The sequence below is a fragment of the Orcinus orca genome, chromosome 10 (assembly GCF_937001465.1).
Source record: "Orcinus orca chromosome 10, mOrcOrc1.1, whole genome shotgun sequence".
NCBI lineage: Eukaryota > Metazoa > Chordata > Mammalia > Artiodactyla > Delphinidae > Orcinus > Orcinus orca.
The window spans coordinates 85166111-85189010 of NC_064568.1; the positions used below are offsets into that span (position 1 = coordinate 85166111).

The 22900-nt window shown below is 43.3% G+C and overlaps 4 protein-coding genes across 5 annotated transcripts in view; 3 read left to right on the forward strand and 1 right to left on the reverse strand.

Annotated features, from left to right (window-relative positions):
• Positions 1–2383: 2383 nt before the first annotated feature.
• LOC117202673 (histone H4) lies at positions 2384–3125 on the forward strand. Its single transcript, XM_033434738.2, has one exon. The coding sequence runs from the start codon at positions 2684–2686 to the stop codon at positions 2993–2995; it is 312 nt and encodes a 103-aa protein (XP_033290629.1). The 5' UTR covers positions 2384–2683; the 3' UTR covers positions 2996–3125.
• Positions 3126–5977: 2852 nt separating this feature from the next.
• Positions 5978–8002, reverse strand: LOC101282827 (histone H4). The gene is made up of 2 exons (XM_049693699.1): positions 7879–8002; positions 5978–7191 (listed from the first exon to the last, which is right to left on the reverse strand). Exon 2 carries the CDS (start codon positions 7161–7163, stop codon positions 6852–6854), a length of 312 nt encoding a protein of 103 aa, XP_049549656.1. The 5' UTR covers positions 7164–7191; positions 7879–8002; the 3' UTR covers positions 5978–6851.
• Positions 8003–10916: 2914 nt separating this feature from the next.
• Positions 10917–19646, forward strand: H1-1 (H1.1 linker histone, cluster member). The gene is made up of 3 exons (XM_004273503.3): positions 10917–11494; positions 15409–15526; positions 18792–19646. Exons 1-2 carry the CDS (start codon positions 10948–10950, stop codon positions 15453–15455), a joined length of 594 nt encoding a protein of 197 aa, XP_004273551.3. The 5' UTR covers positions 10917–10947; the 3' UTR covers positions 15456–15526; positions 18792–19646.
• Positions 19647–19846: 200 nt separating this feature from the next.
• The window catches only part of SLC17A2 (solute carrier family 17 member 2), a 60890-nt gene continuing 57836 nt past the window's right edge, over positions 19847–22900 (forward strand). For both annotated transcript variants that reach the window (XM_033434712.2, XM_049693680.1), the window contains exon 1: positions 19847–20162. The gene's annotated coding sequence lies outside the window, so the exon portion shown is untranslated. The remainder of the gene's footprint in view (positions 20163–22900) is intronic.

Below are 22900 nucleotides of genomic sequence, written 5' to 3' on the forward strand. Positions count from 1 at the left end.
CTTTGAGCAGGGGGATGGTGCCAGCATTTTAATATCATTGCATTAAGCATCTATTATTTTATATTAGGGGAGTGACTAAGGTCAGGCTGAAGACAAAAGGGGGTGTTTACTGTACAGATTGTATCTTTTAAATGGCTGCTGCAAGGTCTTCAGTCAGAAAGGGTTTTTCTTACCCAGGCCCACAGAGTGATGTTACACCACAGGTTGAAGTTTACAGCTAATGCTGTTGGAGTCTAGAATGAGTTTTGGTTTGTTATAAAGTCTCTCAAAGGAAAGGAGGAGGAAGTCAAGGTCAGGGTAAACTTTTCAGACTTAAAAATTTAGTAGTAGCCTTTCCGGTTGTCCCAGTAGAAGTGAGTTACTGCTCAATGAGTGTTTTCAAGAGATTTAACACAACAGTGGGAAACTGGTATGGAGATTTGAACAGCACCCCAGGCTTGGCTGCAGGAAAACTAGAAGCCTGAGATTGTCAGTGCACCTTGGGAGAGGGCCCAAAGGAGCATATTTGGACCCACCATGTTTAACATGTCATATGAAAAACAAAACAATGCTTTGATACTTTGTGCTTTATTAGATGCTGTGATTTAAAAAAAACAATCCTCATGAGTAAATGCATATTTGTGTGATTGATACTGTGTTAGGAGTAAAGATGAGACCTCAGGGCAATATCTCAAGTCCAGGAAGATTCTTTAAGAAATAATACCAACTGAAAACAAGTCACATTTATATAGGACTTCATGGGCCAATCTCTGTTCCAATGCTTTGCTTACAATAGCTAAATTAAATCTTCACTAGAGTTCCCTCAGTGTTATCATTACCCAGTTTTACAGATAAAGAAAACAAAGGCAAGGTTAAAGGTCACACAGCTGTAGGGAAGGAAAAATAATTTTCCCTCTATGAGACCCCTGAAATAAAAGACAGATTAACAAGAGAAAAACAAAACAGAAGCCCTCATGTATATGTGGGAGATACCCAGGGAAAAATGAGTAACTCCTCAAGGTGGCTTAAAATTCAGACTTAAACACCATCTTAATAGGGAAGAGGGGTTGGGGGGTGGTATGTATGTAGGCCTCTTAGGGGAGAGTAAATAATTTTTAGGAAAGATGATTGGGCCCTTAGAAGAATAGATGGGAGAGGTATGACAGGATAAAATAAAATTATGTTTAAGGCAGGACAAGAAAATTTCTAAACATAAAATTTTCTCTCTGCTTATTTGGGCCACTACCCCTCTTTAGTGTGTATTGTGCACATCATAGATTGACCAGACTTCCTTAGAAGACACAGGAATGCCTGCTTCATTGAAAAGAGCAATTTTCTCCTGGTTACAGCAAGGTAACTCCTTAGGGGATAACATTCCTTTCTCAATCCTGTAAGGGATTGTGATGCCCCACTACTCACGAAGGTCTGGACTATGTAGACTCAATATGTAACTTTGATATATGATTCTTTGTCTCAAAAACTTATATAACTGTGCTTTGACCTCTGACAAGCAGAACAGTCCTCAGAGTTTTCTGAAAGACTGTCTCCCAGGTTATAATCCTCAGGTTGGCTCTAATAAAATCCTCTATTTCTTTCTTAGATTGACAATTAATTTTTGTGGACAATAGTTTGTGCCAAGGTTTGTCTGGGTGTGGTGTCAATTTTTAGTGTCCTTTCCTCAGATAAGTGTCACTCTTCCCTAGTTAATGAAACTCCTTGGGAAGGGATTTATGACAATTGAGTTCCTTTTGGAGGATGTCTTTAGGCAGATAATGGGAGTTCAGAGAAATCTTCCCTCTGCATTTGCTGTTCTGCTACAGCTCAAAATAATCAACATACCTATAAGGGAGGGAAAATAACTTTCCTTCTACCCTTCTAAGTTCTTGGCTGAGAACCACTGTATAAAAGGTAGATTAACAAAAGAAAAGCAAACAGAAGCTTAATAACATGTATACCTCACGTAGGCTTGAGAAATACCTAGAAAAACTGAGCAAACTCCCAATACTGACCCAAGCCACCACCTTAAATACCATCTTCAGCTAAGAAGTGGGTGGGAGCCAGTTATGAGAGGTTACCAGGAAAAGGAACAACGAGGTTGTTATACAGAATTAATTCTAGTGCCTCCTCATTGATGAGATTCTCTGGTGATTTAGTCATCCTTCTCTTCCTGGTACAGAGAAAAAGACACAATTTAAAATTCCCTTTATAAATGTAAATGTCCCTCACAAAAGAGTAAATTCTACTCTGTTTTTAGAAATGTTTTTGTGTATGGTGTTTTTAAAAAAATAATCAGCTCAAAAATACTCCTTCTGCCAAAGAAGCATATGGGAGCGGGGGAATGGGGAGTCATATTCTGCTACCCTTAGCAACTATCACTTTCTCCTGAATGAGAAAGTACAGTATTTGCCATGAAATACTGTATAAGCCTCCACTAGAATTCTCAGCCGAAGAAATAAACAGCCTCAGATGCAGAGCAAAGGGAGCAAAACAATCCAGAGTTTAAAAGTGAACCTCTTTACTAGCTTCTCTCTCCCACATAGTCATTGGATCACTGCCGAGAGGGGCGGAGCCAAAGGGGCGCTGTCAGTGCCTCTTTTCCCGCCTGCGCTTTCAGTTCTCAACGAGGTCCGACTCTAGCTTATAATTACTCTTGACCAAGCAGTAACCTGTTGCATCCTGTACGTTTGCGATAATTTAGACAATCATGTCTGGACGCGGCAAAGGCGGCAAGGGTCTGGGTAAGGGAGGCGCTAAACGCCACCGTAAGGTTCTGCGCGACAACATCCAGGGCATTACCAAACCAGCTATCCGTCGCCTGGCTCGGCGTGGCGGTGTGAAGCGCATCTCCGGCCTCATCTACGAAGAGACCCGCGGGGTGTTGAAGGTATTCCTGGAGAACGTGATCCGGGACGCCGTCACCTACACCGAGCACGCCAAGCGCAAGACTGTCACCGCCATGGACGTGGTCTACGCGCTCAAGCGCCAGGGGCGCACTCTCTACGGCTTCGGCGGCTAAAGTGTCATTCTATACATTTTTTTTTTTTAAAGGCCCTTTTCAGGGCCGCCCACCTCCGCTCAGGAAGAGCTGTACGCGACTTCCGTGTTCAAAACGTATCTGTTGGAAAAAAAGTGGTTCTGTTTTAAGGCTAACGTGGCCTTATCTACAGGCCAAACTGTTCGCTTTCACTGCCGGTCTCCATCAGCCAATCTTTGGGTACCTGCTAAGAGTAGGGGTACCTTCGCCTAATCAGGCCGCAAGTGCTCGCTCGTGGGTGGGGCTAACACTGGGCTAAGGAAAGCTAATGAGAGGGGTTTGAAAGTCCCGGTAACCGCAATGAAGGACTTATGGCCCGGCGTTCCCGGCTTTTTCTAGTGGGAGGGATCCTGCCTACCCCACATCGTCTGTAAAAGGAGCGACAACTGCCAGCCGGAGTTTCGTCGAGGAGGCAGTTTCTTGGGAAGCGAGCATTACTGAATCGCCGCCGATCTTGTTTTTGGTCCTGGGAGGGACCAGTAGATATTTGTACAAATTGCCAGAACCTGCGAGGGTGCTGCTTCGCTCACAAGAAGTCAGAAGCCGGATCAATTAAAATACATTGCGAGCAAGACGCCAGCTGGTAGTTCCTAGTGTATTTGCCTTTAGCAATGTCAGGAAAGATCTGCCTTCTATGATCTCTCCATTCCCAGCACCTCCCCGTCCTCCGCTGCGTCGCGCCCCAGACCTTGGCCTCAGGTACCTCTAGACTTTGAGCCAGGCATCATGCTGAGTGTCGTCATCCCCTGTAAAGCCAGTGATCTCGGGTTTAAAAATGCCTCGGCATTGCTGATTTTCATTCTCAGGCTGGGGGCCCTCCCTAAGCCTCTAGCTAAGCAGAGTTTGTAAATTCCCATTTACTAGACTAAGGGAGTCTTCTGAACCCTTAGGCCTCTGTCAGGGCCTTTGAGCTTGTAAGGGAGAAGCTCCCTACTTTGTGATTAAGTGGCTCTCTTGCACCTTCACCTTCCTTCCAGCTCATCTCTTTCCTCTGTCTGCAGTAAACTGTATTTTTTTAATGAAACTTTCAAACATGACAATATGGTTATTATAAAAGGTTTTTTAAAGTATGTCCTCAAATTGATAAACCAGCTAACTGAATAATCAGCGTCTTTGATTTAATGTTTGAAAAGGGTGTACTGATGGCTACTTTAGAAAACACTTTGCTGCCTGGTTACTCTGCTAATGTCTCTCTCTTGACACCTGACTAGGTGGTTGGGAAAGTGAGATTCTAAAGTTCAGGTGAGAGGTGTGGACTAGATACAAATTTTGGGACTCATCAACATACAAACGGTGAGACTGGATGAGATCACTAAGAACTTAAACATGGTTTAATGCAGCACATTGTTTGTAAAAGAGTGGAAACAATGTAAATTGTCATGAGAAGGGACCAGATAAAATATTATCTATATCCATAAAATGGTGTTTTGGTTCAGGCTGCTATAATAAAAACACCATAGACTGTGTGCTTTAACAACAAACATTTCTCACAGTTCTGGAGACTGAAGTCCAAGATCAAGGCACTGGACAGATTCAGACAGATCTGGTGTCTGATGACCCATTTCCTGCTTCATAGACTGCTGTCTTCCCTTGTGTCCTTTTATGGCAGAGTTGAATGAATGCATGCATGAATTTTCTACACAAGCATTCAGGCCCTCTCCCACCCCCCAGCCCACCAGAGGGCTGCCATAATTGATCCCCCATCTACAATTCCTTGACTTGGCACTGTCTGAATCAGTCAGCATGCCAGGTTTTCTCTGGCTCTTAGGAATGATGCAGGAGTGGCAAATCAGGCAGCCTTATCTTTGTTCTGAACAAGGACTTCATGACTGTTAGGCCTGAGGAAGGCTCACAGGTTTTTCACTCAGGTAGTGGGTGTGACTAAAATGAGTGTGATACTATCTACACGGCTTATGAACTAAAAAAAACAAGCCAACCAAAACAGAAACTGGTCTATGGAGCAACCACACCTCCCTCCAGTGCAGGAAAACTATCCACACACTTCATTACATATGCTCTGAACGGAGGACAGGAGATTCTAATTTGCTTACTGGTGTACCCCAATGCCTACAACAGTATCAGGCACATTACATGAAATCAATACCTATCTCCTGACAGACACCAGGACACCAGCTAAGGAAAACATAAAGTGACCACTATCCCAACCAGGCCCATTTTTGCTCCTCTGGTCATCTAGAACGCAGCCTTGAACTCTCCCCATTGTCAGTTTAAATTAAGCCAGGCTCTGTACTTTTATCATTCCCCCCAAAATCTTGGAGGACAGTTATCAGGTGGGAAATGGGACCAAAAAAGCTAGAATTATTGACTGAAACTAACACACTGAGGCTGAAATCAGCCTTCTATAAAAATGATACAAAAAGGAACCCAATGACAGAGGCATTTGTGAATATCTTTTTAGATGAGGATAAGCTGTTTTCCTTTTAGCCAACTTCAAGTGAATTCACATCCTTTCTCCAGCTGAGTTCTAAAGTCTGGTATGCTACTGGAATATATAATTGGACTAGGGACATTCTTGCTTAAAACCTCCTGTGGCTATAATGGCAGACTAGACCAAGCAGGCCATACTTTCAACTTTAGCAAGAGAACCTCTTCACAGACCAACAGTGTCTACCCTACAAACAATCTCCTGCTACCCTGCCTGGTGATTATATATGTGTGTATATATATATGTATATATATACATATATATATACACACACACATACATATACATATATGTAAAACAGCTTTATTGAGATATAACTTACATACCATAAAATTCACCCACTTTAAGTGTACAACTCAATGGATTTTAGTATATTTACTTAGTTGTACAACCATCACTACAATCTATTTAATTTTAGAACATTTCCATCACCCTTATTTCCATTCCTCTGTGAAGTAAGGAAAAAAGTACAGCTAACTGCTGAGGGCTGTGTTGACACCGAAAGAGAAGGAAGTGCGTTTTCTTCGTAAATGAGATTTTAATTTCGCCTGAATTCAATGCCCTGGGTTTGCTGGCAGTCTGAATTTTTTTTTTTTTTTCCTGCGGTACGCGGGCCTCTCACTGCCGCGGCCCCTCCCGTTGCGGAGCACAGGCTCCGGACGCGCAGGCCCAGCGGCCATAGCTCACGGGCCCAGCCGCTCCGCGGCACGTGGGATCCTCTCGGACCGGGGCACGAACCCGTGTCCCCTGCATTGGCAGACGGACTCTCAACCACTGCGCCACCAGGGAAGCCCTAGAGATTATTTTTTTAATCGAGACAAATCATCCTATTAGAGGCGGTAATTTCAGTACTGTTCTCAGGACATGACTGAGAGCCATTCAGCTGTCTCGTCGGAGTCTATTTCATAACCCGTAAAAACACAAATTAAAAAAATTCTCTAAACAAGGGCTTTGGCGTTTCTCGCCCGATTTCCCATCCCCCAAATTTGGGTCGCCGCGGGGAACCACATGAGATCACCAGTTCTGATTGGTTGAAATCCATGAATGGGGCTTGCTGATTGGGCAGTGCTTCTCTTTGTTCCTGCAAACCGATTCAAGTTTCTCGCCATACTTGGTTCTTTTCCACTTTTCTTTAGTAAGTTGGAGTATCACCTTTCCCCCCTACCTGTGTCCAGTGAATGGAGGCGCGAGTGGGAGTTACATGGATATATAAACATTAATCTCCGCAATGTTTTCTGACTCAGTAGTTTTCATTTTAACCACACCATTGAGCTGCAGGCTCCTGTGCCTTGGCTAATGGTTACAGCTTTCTTTTATGAGTAGTTGGGTGGCCCTGAAAAGGGCCTTTGGTTGAGAAATGCTAACTCTTGATGGCGAAATCGGAAAGCTTAATTAACCGCCGAAGCCGTAGAGAGTACGTCCCTGGCGCTTAAGCGCATAGACCACGTCCATGGCGGTGACAGTCTTGCGCTTGGCGTGCTCGGTGTAGGTGACGGCGTCCCGGATCACATTCTCCAGGAACACTTTCAGCACCCCGCGGGTCTCTTCGTAGATGAGGCCGGAGATGCGCTTCACACCGCCACGCCGGGCCAGACGGCGGATGGCGGGTTTGGTGATGCCCTGGATGTTGTCGCGCAGAACCTTGCGGTGGCGCTTAGCGCCTCCCTTACCAAGACCCTTGCCGCCTTTACCGCGTCCAGACATGGTTTCGAGAGAAGCAAACCAACGGCAACTGACAAAGGAAGGGAGAGCGGATCCTTATATACCTACCACCTCTCCCCCCCGCCCAACTCCCCCAAAGAGAGAATGGAAAGCGCGCAAACCGGAAGTGTGACGCCAACAGTCCCCTCCCTTAATCCCGCCTCCAAGCCCCGGGAACTCACGCGAAAGGGCGGGAAGGGCGGGGCGGGTGGGGCAGGTGGGAAGCGGTCAGTTTGACCAATAGTCTTTGCTTCCTTGACTGGGCTACTGTTGTAACTACAGTACTTGGAGGAATTAGACTTAAGAGGAAACATGATTCCAAATATCCTAAGTAGAAGAAATACTTAAAAAGGCGAAAATTTATTATCAATAAATTTTGATAATCGTAAAAATATCAAGATCAAAGTTAGAAACGTAAAAATGTTTATACTCATACTATTCCTGTTTCACAACTAATACAAGGCCATGTTTTTGAAATGCTCTGCAAATGCCAATCATTTCGCGTGCCTCTGAAACTCTGGCTCTTTACTAAGGTAAGAGAAAACAGTATTATTTACATAAACTTATAAAGGGCCAGTGTGTTCGCATACGTAGTGGATATTTAGACAAAAATTATACATAATCCGACAAGTGTTGATGCATGTCTATTCATTCCCAAGCAGATGCAAAGTTATACTGAACAACTTGAGTTGGAAAGTTAGTTTCTTACAGCCCTTACTTGAAAACGTGGGTGGCTCTGAAAAGAGCCTTTGGTTGAAATTTCAGAGAAAAGCTGTAATTATGCCCGCTCCCCGCGGATCCGGCGGGCTAACTGGATGTCCTTGGGCATGATGGTAACACGCTTAGCGTGGATGGCACACAGATTGGTGTCCTCGAAAAGCCCCACCAGATAGGCTTCGCATGCCTCCTGCAGTGCCATCACCGCCGAACTCTGGAAGCGCAGGTCGGTCTTGAAGTCCTGGGCAATCTCACGTACAAGGCGCTGAAAAGGTAGTTTACGGATAAGAAGCTCCGTGGACTTTTGGTAGCGGCGGATCTCGCGCAAGGCCACCGTGCCGGGTCGGTAGCGGTGGGGTTTTTTCACGCCGCCGGTAGCCGGCGCACTCTTGCGAGCCGCCTTGGTGGCCAGCTGCTTGCGAGGCGCTTTGCCGCCAGTGGACTTACGAGCAGTTTGCTTAGTGCGAGCCATGACAAGTGACACATACACAGACGTCCCGAATATTAGCGCAGAAACATCGCCCAGCAGTTTGCTAGTATTTATAGTACCTAAGGTGAAGTGATTGGGCGAGAAAAATGTTTAACTTTTACGTTACAAGCTCTGATTGGTCTACATTTAAACTTTCCAGAAACCTTGCAGTTTCGTTGGCCACTACGTTATATCCTCGGCTCTTTTCAAATTGTTTTTTTGTTCTTTTCCGCCCACGATTTTCATGAGAATGCAATGCCTTGAGCGTTACTTTTTCGAAAAAACAGACCTTAACTTCATTGGTACTGTATATTTATTTAGGTTCTGGAGGGGAGGGGAGAGTGAGAGAATATTGCCCTAATGTACTCTACATTCCCTGCTCGATAACCCGATAACGGATTATAAATTTCCAAAACCATTTCACAAAAAAAGAAATCCCTCTGTAACGCTTAAACTGACTGAGAAACTTCTTTGAAACCTACAAGATGTAAATTCAAGCATAGTAAAATCAAACTAGCGTTTCCAGAAATATTTCCTGTAACAAGGTACTTCTTTGTTAAGTGTTGTTTATGCTCTGACTTTACACTTGGAACTTCCTGAAACTTAAGTTTTCTAAAGTTTAGAATACATTTAGCCAGGTACAACGCCGGACACACAATCACGGCATGCACAACGTCTCAGAGTTTACCTATGAGGAGCAGGCGAGGGACTAGGGCCTATGAATGGATTACGGACCAAAACGAGGACAGCTTAATATTGCCAACGACTGTTCCTATATGTGACGTAAAATAGTCGACTTTAAGAACACCGAATGAGGACCTTTTAGACGAAGAGGCGGTAACCCAGACTCTACCTTCTCATTGGCTAAGTTTATTATACTGGCTAGCCATTAAGAAAGGAGATCTAGCATCCTTCATTTGCATGGAGCGTTTCTATTGCATTTGAAGCAGTTTAACTCATTAGACACGGGAGGTACAAATTATCTAAACAAGAAAATTCTGCATGCATATTTTCTCTTTTTAAAGCTTTGTTTGATTAGAAGCCACGTTTATTACTCTAAGAAAAAATTTATGTCTTTCCAGAAATTTTCACTTACGAAAACTTCACCTTGGAGAAAGATTGTATACCTGTGTTATAAATGACTATCCTTCTAACTAAGACGCATAGTTCCAACTGTCCTTTTTCAAATTCTTAGAAATTACGTAATTTTGTAAATACAGACTCTCAAGAAAACAAGTAACAAAGGGTGGTAAAGAAGCTGGACGAATCGTGCGTCTGGAACCCTTACATTATTGGCCATAAGCCGGAAACAAGCTCTTATGTTGTTTGAGGGCTACCAGGGAAGCTCCGGTTACTGAGGCTCGTGCGGACTTGTTTGAAAACTGCAGTCGCGCGCGCGGGAATGACTCGTCACTGCATTCTCCCTGTTGCTAGGCGATCCCAGGGCAGAATTGTGAGGGGATGTCATCCAGAACAGGGCTGTGAGAGAGGCCTTTTATTCTCTTAGTAGTTGGCCTGATTCGCAGTCTGAAGTCGTTTTAGCATTGTTGACGCTTGTACAACCAAAAACAAGTTAAAGCGAGACTGCCCTAAAATGTTATCCCCGGGCTGTGCTTTCACACTAAAGCAACGTATCCCCCACCCTCGCCCCGACACCCACACCCACACACTTCCTTCCCCGCGTGCAATGCCTTTCCGGGAACAGTTTAGTCCACCCAGTGCTTACTTGATATTTCTCTTGTGCTAGGTTTTGAGCTTGGGATATGTTGTGAAGATGAAAAGGGGTCAAAAGTTCGTTAAGTGCATTAAACTGTAGAAGCAAGTTGCAATTACAGAAATTGTTTGCGTGCTGTTTTCCACTTGTGCAGCTTGTTAATTGCGGTGTTAGCCAGTTCTTTTGCTTTCTACTATTCTTTGCCCCAAATAGATGCACGCTGGTTCAGACCAAGGGCACCGGCGTCTCGGGTCTACCACACGTCACTCAGCGCTGCCAGGAAAGGCAATGGCATCGATGAAAACTTGTCCCAAACCTGCAGACCAGGCCTACATCCCCTCGCTTTCTGCTGTCCCTCCCCAGTCACTCAAGACACAACGTTTTGCATTTATTGCAGATTAGAAACAAATGTCCTTTTGACATTGCTTCCTAGAGGCGAGGTTTCACGTGAAACTCCTTGGATTCTTACGTGATTGCCTTCTTTACAGCTCTTTCCCACCCCACCTCCCCCTAGGATAAAACCCTGCTTTTTTAAAGAGAAGTAGCACCCTCTGATGGTAATGGGCGGCAGAGCCGTACCCTTTCCTGCCTAGTATTTCTGTCTCCATTAGGCGACCAGCGGGGGGGATGGGGGAGGAGGGGGGCAGGGTGCTGTCTGGGTGCCTCAGTGCAAGCGGCAGGGAAGAAGGCCTATAGGCCCCAGCGGCCGGTATTGGCCTTCGGAGACCCGGAGGGGCGCGCAGGGGACGCTAGGGTGCCGGGGGCGGGCGCCAGCGCGCACCAATCACAGCGCAGCCTCGCCCTATAAATACCGCGCGCTCGAGCCGCTCGAGTTTTACTGCCTCGTCAGGTTCTAGTAGTTTTCTTAGTTCTTCTTTGCTTTCGTCATGTCCGAGACCGCACCGCCCGTCCCAGCTGCTTCCACTCCCCCCGAGAAGCCCTCAGCTGGCAGGAAGGCGAAGAAGCCTGCGAAGGCTGTAGCAACTGCCAAGAAGAAGCCCGCGGGTCCGTCAGTCTCGGAGCTGATTGTGCAGGCCGTTTCTTCTTCTAAGGAGCGCAGCGGCGTGTCCTTGGCTGCGCTCAAGAAGGCGCTGGCGGCCGCCGGCTACGACGTGGAGAAGAACAACAGCCGTATCAAGCTAGGCCTTAGGAGCCTGGTGAGCAAAGGCACTCTGGTGCAGACCAAGGGCACCGGCGCCTCGGGCTCTTTCAAGTTCAACAAGAAAGTAGCCTCGGTGGATAGCAAGCCCAGCGCCACAAAGGTAGCAGCGAAAGCGAAGGTAACAAGTTCTTCTAAGAAGCCCAAGAAGGCCACCGGGGCGGCTGCTGGTAAAAAAGGTGTCAAGACTCCGAAGAAGGCTAAAAAGCCTGCGGCGACAAGGAAGTCCTCCAAGAGTCCCAAGAAGTCCAGGGTTGTGAAGCCTAAGAAAGTAGGTAAGAGTCCTGCTAAAGCCAAGGCTGTGAAACCCAAAGCGGCCAAAGCAAAGGTGACCAAGCCAAAGTCTGCTGCCAAGCCCAAGAAGGCAGCACCGAAGAAAAAGTAAAGGTTTTGGTTGGAAGCTGCTTCCAATAACCCAACGGCTCTTTTAAGAGCCACCTACTTATTTCAGGGAAAGGGCTTTAAGTACACAAGCTCTCCTGTCTTACAAGTTTCATAAATTTCAGCCCCGTGCAAATGCAGTGTGTTTAAGCCAATCCTTGCCGCACGTCAGAATTCTTTTGAGATTAAATTCTCGCTGTGGGATTTGTAAATTGATTCCTGAGGAAGCTGGTGGGGTTTTTTTTGTTTTGATTTTGGTCTCCCAAGTGATTTAAACTTCAACGCTCAGGATCTATTTCCCTAGTCCCATTTTAACCAGAAGCTTGCATCTCTACCTGTACGTTAGAAATACCTGGGGGAGGTTTTTGAACCGATCCTGAAGTCCCACACCCCAAACACTCGTCCTCAGTGGTAACTGCCTGTAGCTGCGATTGAACCTGTGGCTGAGGCTGGGTCCGTGTACTATGTGCTCGTTTGTCAACTCAACATTTCCTTGGCGTTCTCTGCGAGACCAAAGTGGGGACATTATGTTCTTGGGCAATATTGCTAAATCGGCTTTTTCCAAAATTGGGTGGCCCTGAAAAATGCTTTTGAGGAGATGTGGCTCAAGAACTGTCTGACGTTGGGAATGACGGTGATCCTCTGGCTTACGTGGCACTCAGACTGGTGTCCTTGAGTTTACCAGGTAGGCCTCACACGCCTCCTGCAGCGACATCACAGTCGAGCTCTGACTTGCAGATCGTTCATGCTCGGCGACTTACCCCGGGTCCATTTGCAGGTTGTCAGCTAGTCCCGGTTTCTCTTTATAGAAACAGAACTGCCCTGATTGGATAATATTTGAAACTCCCACTCTGTGCCTAACTAGATCGCATTTCTCTGCCTGCAGGGTTTCCAACCCTGGTGCGCTGCACCACGTTAAATACTCGGGGACACTTTCATAGAATTGCCCCTTTAAGCTTTTGAAACTTTAATTCTGGGATTCATTTTAATAACGTCTTTTTTCACATCCGAGAAAAAAAAAGTACCATATGTTGAGCCAGGTTTACTCACTTTTACTTAGCGAAGCTCAATTAGTTGTAACACTTTTACATATGTGCATACAAATTCTTTAATAGTCAGTTGTTTTATGTTTTGTCTTTTCCCCCCCATTGTTTCGCATGGCTCCTTGCATCCCCTTAATGTCTGCCTTATTGTCACTTCACATCCCTACTCCCCTTCCCCAAACAGGTATGTAGCTATTCATGTTTTCCTTCGAATTCAGTCTTTTACATACACTTATCCATAAACATGCATGACTGTTTTCTTTTTCTGGTAGTGTTTTATTATTTACAAAATGGCGACATATACGCTTCTCTGCTTTTCTCTTAACCGTAAAAGAAATCCTTTCAAGTCAAATCTTTTTTTTTAATGTCCTGCATGTGGAGTAGAATAATTTATTCATCCATTTCATATTGATAAGTATTGACATCTCTATTTACAAATAGTGCAATAAACAATAGAATTCCAAAGCTGAAATTGCTAGATTAGTTAGAGTGTATTTTAAATTTCAGTTGGCCCTGACGTAGCCTGAAAATGGCTCCCCCTCCTGCATTCCAACCATCAGGGCGTGATCTCATTAATTTCTGCCAGTCTAAAGGGGGTAAAATTATTTCACATTGTCACTTTGATTTGCATTACCATGACCACCAGTGCATCCTTTCTTTAGGTTTATTGGCCATTTGAATAAGCTTTTCAGAGAATTTCCATTTATATCTCTGCTAATTTTTCATTAGGCAGTTTGTCTTTTTCCTGCCCAATTGTGTTTTTTATATGATAGAAAAATGAACCTTATAATTATCACCTGTGTTGCAGATAGTTTTCTACTCTTGGCTTTTATCTCTATATTTCCTTTGTTTATGGTATATTTTCCATTTATATGTATTATATAAAATTTATTAGATATATATAAAATTTGAATATTAGACATTTTAATCACAAATGTATCTTTTATAGCTTCTAGATTTCCACTCTTGGTTTAGAAACTGAATCCCACCCCTCCATTATTTGTTCACCTCCTAGCTTTTCTTCTAAAAATTTTTGCTTCTTAAAAAATGTTTAGTTTCTAATCCATCTAGAATGTGTTTTACGTAGTTTAAGATAGAATCCAAGTTTACATCCTTCCAGATGGATGGCCAGTTGTTTTAACACCATTTGTTAAATAATCCATTCACTTCTCACACTGAACTGAAATATATCTTTTTTGTTATTTATTAAATTCTTATATAATGAGATCTATTTCTGTATTCGCATTCTTTTCTACTGTTCTCTCTGTATGAGTCATGTGTCCTTCTCAATTCTATTCCTAATTAATTTATTTCCTTGTTTCTATTGTGAATGGAATACTCATTTCCTATTTTTAGGTCTTACTGCTAGGAAGGAAGAAATGTATTGATATGTTGTATCCAGCAAACTTACTGATTTCTATAATTCTACTTCCTTTACTCCTTAAACTAAGGAGTTTTTTCTAGTCATTAGCAAAATAATTTTAACTTTTTTTGTTTTCCTTAAATGTGAATACCAAGCGTTTAATTTTCTTTTTGTATAGCATTTGCTAAGAATTTCCAAAATAAAGTTGAATAATATTTTTAGGAGGCATCCCTTTTTAGTTCTTCGTTTTAATTAGCATGGTATTAAGTGTTGTCCTTTATAATAATATCTGTTATTAACTTTTTGTATCTCCATTATATTTAAATGGTTACCTTCAATTCCTATTTTACTTTAAAAAAAAATTTAAATGGCTGCCGTACTTCATGTGTTGATATCATCATATGGTTTTTCTCTTTTAATTTGTTCAGTGCTTTCTTAGATGTTAAGTCCTCAAACTCAATGTGGCTGAAAGAATGAGATGAGTTTTCCTAAGACGGTCATCTATAAGAGAGAAGCAAGTGTGTGGTGGAGTTGGGGGAGGGTGAATCAGAAATTCTGTTGTGAAATTTGCAGAGTCCAAGAGATTACCAAGTAGATAAGGGAGTAATCAGCTGGGTTCAAATGTTGATGATAGACTGAAGTGATTAGAAGCCTGAGAATAGTTCCTTGGTTTAGCAGTATGGAGGTCAGTAGTTTTGACAAGAGTAGTTTTGGGGAGGATGGAGTTGAATTAAGATGGAGTTATTGGGCTTCCCTGGTGGCGCAGTGGTTGAGGGTCCGCCTGCCGATGCAGGGCACACGGGTTCGTGCCCCGGTCTGGGAGGATCCCACGTGCCGCGGAGTGGCTGGGCCCGTGGGCCATGGCCACTGAGCCTGCGCGTCCGGAGCCTGTGCTCCGCAACGGGAGAGGCCACAACAGTGAGAGGCCCGCATACCGCAAAAAAAAAAAAAAAAAAAGAAAAGATGGAGTTATTGGTCTATGGATGGCTTTTAAAGTCATGAGACTTGGTGAGATCACCAAGGGGGCAACTGAGGTAGAGAAGAATATAAAGAAAGGGGAAAGGACAGAGGAGACCTGGCCCTGATCATTTATCATACATAAATCTGAATCATTATTCTACGTCTTTGTGCTTCCATTTGCTTATTTAAAAGCAAAATGGTTAGATTAGAATAGTGTTTTTCATGGCCTGTTAGGAATAGAATAGACTAGAACATATTAGAGTGTGCACATTGTAAGGATAAATACGGCTTCCTGGAATTTAGGCTTCAGACACTTATGTTGTTAGGCATATGCGTGTACGTTCTGGGTCATAAAGAAGAAAGCATATCTTATTGGGGTTACAGTCAAAGAAGTCTGAAACCCAGTGGTTAACATGCTCCTTATGGTCTTTTACAATTCCAGGAGTCTATCGTTTTGATGTTCTGACCACAGAATTATATCAGCTCTAACATCCACGTAAGAGGAGCCAGACTTGAAATCAATCTCATTGATTGTCTGAGAGATCTTCTGAGACCAGTAGGTAAGAATGGTGACACAGAAATTATATTCTTTACTAATAATTGGTTTGATTATCCCTGCCTGTGGGGTTTTTTGAAAGAAAAGAAAAAAGAGAGGGACAGAGAAAAGAACAGAAGGTTATATGACTGCCAGAACAATTGAAGACCAGTGGGGCCTCCTTAAGAAGATATAAACCATAAATAAGGGGTTTTGCTGTGTAGGATGTACAATAATAACACGTAAAAGAAAAAAGAAAAAAAATAAGATGGGGGAGAACTCTCTCATCTTGATGCTACAAGTTTTATTGTATCCTATATGGCCAAAGTAAAAACGGGGAATATTGGGGGAGGAGAAGGGAATTTCTTCTTTTCTTTATACCATAACATATTTTTCAGCTCTTCAACAATGTGCCCATGTAGAAAAATATAATTATTCTGCATATAAAAACAGAACTGGATTAAAAAAGAAGTACTAACTCCTAAATAGTAAAATGGCGGCTTTGCAAATACCCACAGTATTCCATTGTGCGATGCTACATAGTTTATTCACCAGTCACCTATTGCTGGATTCTTAAAAATTTAGTTAACAACAATTACATAATTATTTTCAAGTGTGTCTCAAAAGTAGGTCCCCAGAAGTGGGATTTCTATTTCAAAGGGTGAAAAGTAACATTGCAAATAACAGGGCATGGTAAAAGTGTAACAATGGAAGCTTAAAAACAAATACAAATACCTAAAGACAAAAATATTACTAGATTTCAACTATCATGGGTCACATCATTTTTAATTTTATTTTTTAATAAATAATTTGATTCAAAAATCAAAACCGTATGAAAAAATATGTACCCGGAAGTCAAGTTCCACACCACTGTCCCTGACGACACAGTTCCCCTTCCACTGTTTCTTTATGCAAATAGAAATGAAAAATATATATACTCTTCTTTCTCACCCTTTCATAGGATAATATATACATGTTCTCTACCATTGTTCGCTTAGCAGTATGTCCTGGAGCTGTGTCTACAACAGGAAACAGAGGTCTTCCTTATTCTTTCCACGGGTACATGATATTGTGTAAAGGAACAACGGTTTATTCTGCTTTCAGAATCTCTATATATTAGCGAGATTAGCCCTTCATAATAAGAGTTGCAAAATATTTTTTTCAGATAGTCATTTGTCGTTTAACTTTGATTATGATAAAATTTGTTATGCAGCCTTTTTATTTTTATGTAATTGAATTTACCAATATTTTCTTTCATGGCTTTTGGATTTTGAGTAATATTTAGAAAGGTCTTTCCCACTTCAAGAATCAAAGGAATTCGCCTATATTTTCTTTAAGTACTTCTGGCTTTTTGTTTTGTTTCGCTTTTATGTTTCAGTCTTTGATCTACTTGAAGTTCCTTCTGGTGTTTTACAAATGGCTATCTAGTTGTCTCAGCACTATTAAAAAAGTCCATCTTTACTACTAGTGATTAGAAATGCTTTCTTTATTGGATACAAAATTCCTGTATTACTTGTCTATTTCTAGACTTTCTATTCTGTTGTGTCAGTCTTTCTGTTAAGCACTAATACCACATTGTTTTAATTGAGGATTGATGATCCTTTATAAAATATGAATAAGATCATCCACTCTTCCTGATCTTATTTTTCAATTATAGGGCAATTGTAGGACAATTCCAGCTTTTCAAAGAACTGTGGAATTCTTAGAGCTAGAAAAGCCTTGGAAGTCATTTAGTTTTTGTTTCTGCCAGGGAAAATTCTGTAGGAACTAACGTGCTCTCTGAACTCCACCCCACAGCAGCTCCTTACCAGCTATTAAAGGCCAATAATATCTTAAGGGTAGTACGCTTTTACGTCGAATCTATACTGAGCCAGGGTCAATGCAAAAATGTGAGAAGAAAGGGGAGTACGTTTTATAATTTGTGGGTGCTCTCTTTGAACTAATTTATCACTTCCTCCTCTAAACTCTCTGGAGGGTCACGATGCTTCCCTTTCCACATGGGAACTCCTAACTACAAAGGGAGATGTAAGGAAGTAGGTGAAATATTCTCATTCCAGTGCCTAGGAAGATGATATAGGTTTGGTAAACAGCCACTCTCTGCCACACTTCTGCATGTTTCTGTTTTTTAAAGGCTCATTCACTTATTTGTTGACTCTTCAGAGAGAGGGCAAGGTCCAAGTGTGCAAGCCTAGACAATGTGTAGGTTGAATTATGTCCCACCCACCCCCCCTTCCCCCAAAAGTTATGTTTAAATCATAACCCCCATTGCTTCAGAATGTAACCTTATTTGGAAATAGGGTGGTTGCAAATGTAATTCAGTTAAAATGAGGCCACGGTTGAATAGAAAGGGCCCCTCTGATTGGCAATTCCTCGTAGACCAGCTTCCTCCAGTTCGCGGAATGGGCGGAGGACTCGACTCCAACCTGCGGCTGCCCGTCCCACCTGCCACCCGCCTGCCAATGTGGAAGGGAGGCCGCAGTCCAAGGGCAGCCCCTCGGGATACTGCCGCCTGCCCTGGTTGGGGTGGGACCTTGAACGCCCCCAGGACCCGCATCTGGAGAGAAGTGAGAGTGCCCCATGAAGGGGGGGGGGGGGGTTGCTGAAGTTATCTTGTGGTTCGTCTGGGGTGTGGTGGGCCTGGGTAAGGCCAAAGAAGTGACACCCAGTGACACCCCTGGGGGAGAAGACCCTTCAGTGCCACCTACAGAACCGCAGGATGTCAGTCCTTTGCCTGAGCTCCCCTCCCTCACGTCCACATCCCTTTTTAATTTGTCTGGAGCAGGACAGTCTTCAGTAAGTTATCTAAAAGCTCTCTAGGTACCGGAATTTGCTTCAAGGGTTGAGAACTACTGATCTGGGCGGAGCCCCTCACAGTAGTGAATGTTGTTTCTTCCTCGATCTCTAAAACTGAGTTAATATTTTTCTGGAGTAATGGTAGGTCCAGAGAAAGAATTGAATTACCCAGGATTCCACAAAGATTAAGTGATGGTGGCCCAAGAATTCCTCTTCAGCAGGTCAGAAGTATAAAAGTGTTTTGCAATCATTATATAAATTAACAAAAATCTTGTTTATTGTGTTGTATACATAGTGCTTTGTGCCTGAGCACTTCTCACTACAAACTGGGGTTATTGCCCACTATTACACTTGAGGAAGCGGGTGGAGGTACAGAGGGGTGGTGTCACTTGTCTACTTGTAAGTAAAATCAGAAATTGGACATAGATCTGGCTGGATCATAGAAAGGTAGAAATTTTTATTTTTAAACTTTACCTAATATCTTTAATGGATCGCAGGATGTCCAGAGAACTAAAACAGGAACTGAGGAGTGGCATCAAGATTGAAAAAAGGAAAACAACCAGTCCCATCCTCAGAGAACCTAGAGAAAAGAGACACAGGGAGACTGATGGCTGAGATACAAGATGTGGGAAGGAGAAGGAGATCTGAAGACTAGAGGTCCTGCCCATGAATTGGAGTGATGAGCGGACACCCAGTTCCTGGAATATGACAGATTGGATCATTTTTACTTGTCCAGGGGCATCAGGATAAACTCAAGGAGATTAGCATAGTCTCTTGGCCACAAGCTAATTAATATGCTAATCAAGCACCTTCTTGAACAACGATCGCTGTCTTCCTTATTCCTGATGAAGAAGGGACTTTTTAGGGGTGAAGAGCCTATGTGCAGAGCTTCCTGCATTTCCAATCCCAGCGGCCTGATAACGCCGTTCCCTCACTGCGAGTCCCAGAGAACCGGTGCACAGACTCCACTTCAGGCTGTTGGTGTGAGTGGGTGTGAGAGGCAAGGCTGAGAGAGGAGGATGTGAGGAGCCATTCACACAGAATCCCAGGCACTGAGGCTGTTTGTGTGGATGAAGAAAGTGGAATTATTGATGGTGCTGAGAGCTCTAATAGACCTTGTCTTTGGGGAAAAACTCGTGCAGAATCTACTGAGGACTAGGCACTCAGAATGCCTCTGCATCTCTGTCCCTCCTTAATTTAGATTTTGAGACTGTATGCAGCAAATGTCTTATGATAGATTGCAAAAATTGCCCTAAATTTATCTCATCTTATTGCTCATTACAATGTGACATTGTCGCTTCTCTCATCAAGAGGTGGAGTTTAGGGCTTCCCTGGTGGTGCAGTGGTTGAGAGTCCGCCTGCCGATGCAGAGGACACAGGTTCGTGCCCCGGTCCGGGAAGATCCCACGTGCCGCGGAGCGGCTGGGCCCGTGAGCCATGGCCGCTGAGCCTGCGCGTCCGGAGCCTGTGCTCCGTAACGGGAGAGGCCACAACAGTGAAAGGCCCGTGTACCGCAAAAAAAAAAAAAAAAAAGAGGTGGAGTTTATATCTCTGTCCCTTGAATCTGGACTTGGCCGAGTGATCTAACAAATGTGACCTGAGAAGATGCTTGAAAAGAGCCTGGCACATTGCAGCTTGTCCCCGTCTTGGTTCTCCCACAGCCCTGAAACACCCATGTCACGAAAGAGACTGAGCTCATCTGCTGGAGAATGAAGCACCCAGTCAACAGCCTACCAACTGCCAGACTTGCAGGTGAGGCCATCCTATATTACCCAATGCCAGCTGACTCTCCAGCTGATAGAGACACAGGAGAAGAACCAGCAGGATTCAACCCTGACTACAAGAACCACCAGCTGACCTACAGAATTGTAAGTGAATAAATGGTAGTAGTTTTAAGCAAATAAGTTTGGGGGTGGTTTGTCACGTGCTTAGTGAATGGCCATGAATTAGTCTTCTAGGACAGTGACAGCTTTGCCTGTCCTTCAGGAGAAGGAACCACGCTTCTGCAGCAAATCCCAGATGCATCCAGCTCCTTGTTCTCTCCCCTCCCCCCTCCTTTTTTTTTTTTTCATTTTTACATCCCTCCCTTTCCTACGTTAGGAAACAGAAGTGGGGATTAATGAAGTGGTCTAGGCTCCAGTGATGTTTTCACCTGCAAACTTTAGCATTCTCCATTCCCATCTCCTCGGAAAGGTTCTCCCATCTGACTCACCAGCCCATAGTTTTCCACATTATCAAAGCCCCTCCAGGTTCCCAGCTCCTGGAGGGGTTGGCTGATGACAGTGAGAGTTATGGAAACAGAAGAGGTGGGTAGGGGAAGTGGGGGAAAGGGAAAGAGGGAGATAAGAATATATCAATAGTATTTTAAATAAATGTCCATATACTGTAACTCGGAAACTTTCTTTCAAAAACCCACCCTGAGGTAAACAAGAGAAGTGAAAACCTACTTACATACAATGATGTTCATTTGAACATAAGTTATAATTGCAAGAAACAACCTGAGCGTATGTGCTATTATGAGATCGCTACGGTCATTTAAAACCACATATTAGCATGTGTAATGCCATGGGGGAATGCTCACACTGAGAAAAACATGCAAGATCAAATATATGTATGGGGAAGGTGATCACCACCACAGTAGGAGTGTTCATTCCTTAGAACTGAGAGTATAATTTATTGTATTTTACAGTATTCCATAATAAATATCTGTTAATTTAATCATTTAATATCTATATCTTTCTATACATATATTTATATATAGAAAGAGGACAAGAGTGGGGGAGGTAGCAGTGGTTGCTGTCTCTGCAAAGTTGAGCTCAGATCTGGTTGTGGGTGAAGGTGGTAACTAAGGTGTGACCCCAGAATGCAGGGTGCCAGCACAGGGAAGGTGGAAAGGCAGTCACAGGTGCATTCCTGACCTGGTTCCCACTTTGAGCACTTGCTTTCATTTCCCTGGATGTCCTCAGAGGCACTGTGTAGATGGCGTCTCAGAATTGTTCGTCTGAAGCTCATTTGGTTGAAGCTTTATCCATCCACACCATTCCCTCTTCAGTTGACGTTTTACTCCTGGGATGTTAATTCCCTAACACTTCGTGTCTGCCAAGCTGGTGATCAAAATGAGCTCACCCGGCTTCAGAAGAAGCTGGGGAAGACTACTCTGAACCTAGAACACATTATGCTCAAAGGCTCTTGGACCAGAATGACCTTGGCATTGTCTAGGACTGAAGAGAAGGCCACTGTATATGGAAAATGAGAAGTGGGAAGAACAGGTTATTAATCCAGGAAGGCAAGGTCTGCGGGGCCAGAATTTGCCTTCTAGGCCGTTATGAGGAGTTTGGACTTTACCTGAGAAGAGTCTCTTTCTGTGTCAGTTGGACTGTTTATGTTCCTCCGCCTCCTTCAGTTGCTATCCTGTCATTCCTGCTGTTCCCTGCCTGTGTCTCTGGTCCTCTGCCATAGCACCATGTACCCCACTCATACCTGACCCTTCATGCAATTACAGGGGGAGGGGGTGTCAAAAAGGTATGAGGAAGGGGCACCAGAGGGCCCCTCTTCTTTTGTTTCCTGGCTAAATATGTACCAGATGCTGAGGGTTTTCCAGACTGGACACGTGAGACATTGGTCTGGGTGGGTGTGGGAGCCACACTCCCTGTAGCTCTCTGATGAATCTTGCTCAGAACTCTAACAATGTAGAGCTAAGCTGCCCGAGTTCATGTACTGCCTCACCAAGGTGGAAGGTGGCTTTGGACTAAGTTCTGGCTAATGGGATGCAAGCAGAAGGTTGTAGGGTAGGTAGTAAAAGATAACTCTTGGATACGTGCCCTTTGCTCAACTTCTGAATCTCTTTCTCCATCTTACCTCTTGGAATGAAGGTGTGATGCCTGGAGTTTTAGAAGCTGTCTTGGAACCTAGGGATGGTGGGAGGGTTGCTGGAAGGCTTGGCGATTTTGTGGAGTTGCCATACCAGCCCTGGACTTTCTGGATTTCCTACACTTCCCCATCTGGACGGCCTTTACATGAGAGAGACATGAACTTGTTTCAGCCACTATCCTTTTGGGTTTTCTATTCTATAGAACTTAATTGAGTCTTCAGCAGTACAATGAGTTGCTATCCTTAAAAAAAAAATGCAGCCATAAATCCATGTGCTCTTTATTTGTTTTCCTTTTTCCCCATTATTTAATTGGAATTCTGTAACTTTCTGAATTTCATTTGTATGTATTAGTCTGTTTCGATTTTCTTTCCCCTTCTTCAGTCAGTTAGGTCTTTTAGTTTCTTTTTTAAAAAGTCACTTAGTCAAGATTTTCAGTTTTATATGCACATAATTCTTCAAATTGTTCTCAAAATTATCTCCAGTATATGCTTTTTCATGTTTCCATTTTTTCTGTATTCTCCTTTTTAAAAAATCTTTATTAGAGCAGCCAATGGTTTATCTAATATAGTAGAATTTTTAACCCATAAGGACAAATAAGACTTATTTTTCTTTCTATAACTTGCCTGTACCACAATCAACTTGTAATTTTATCTTTATTATCCTATGGTTTCCAAAGATTTATTTTGTTAATTAAAATTATTTTTCTTTAGTTGAATGTTTATCATCATTTTTTCT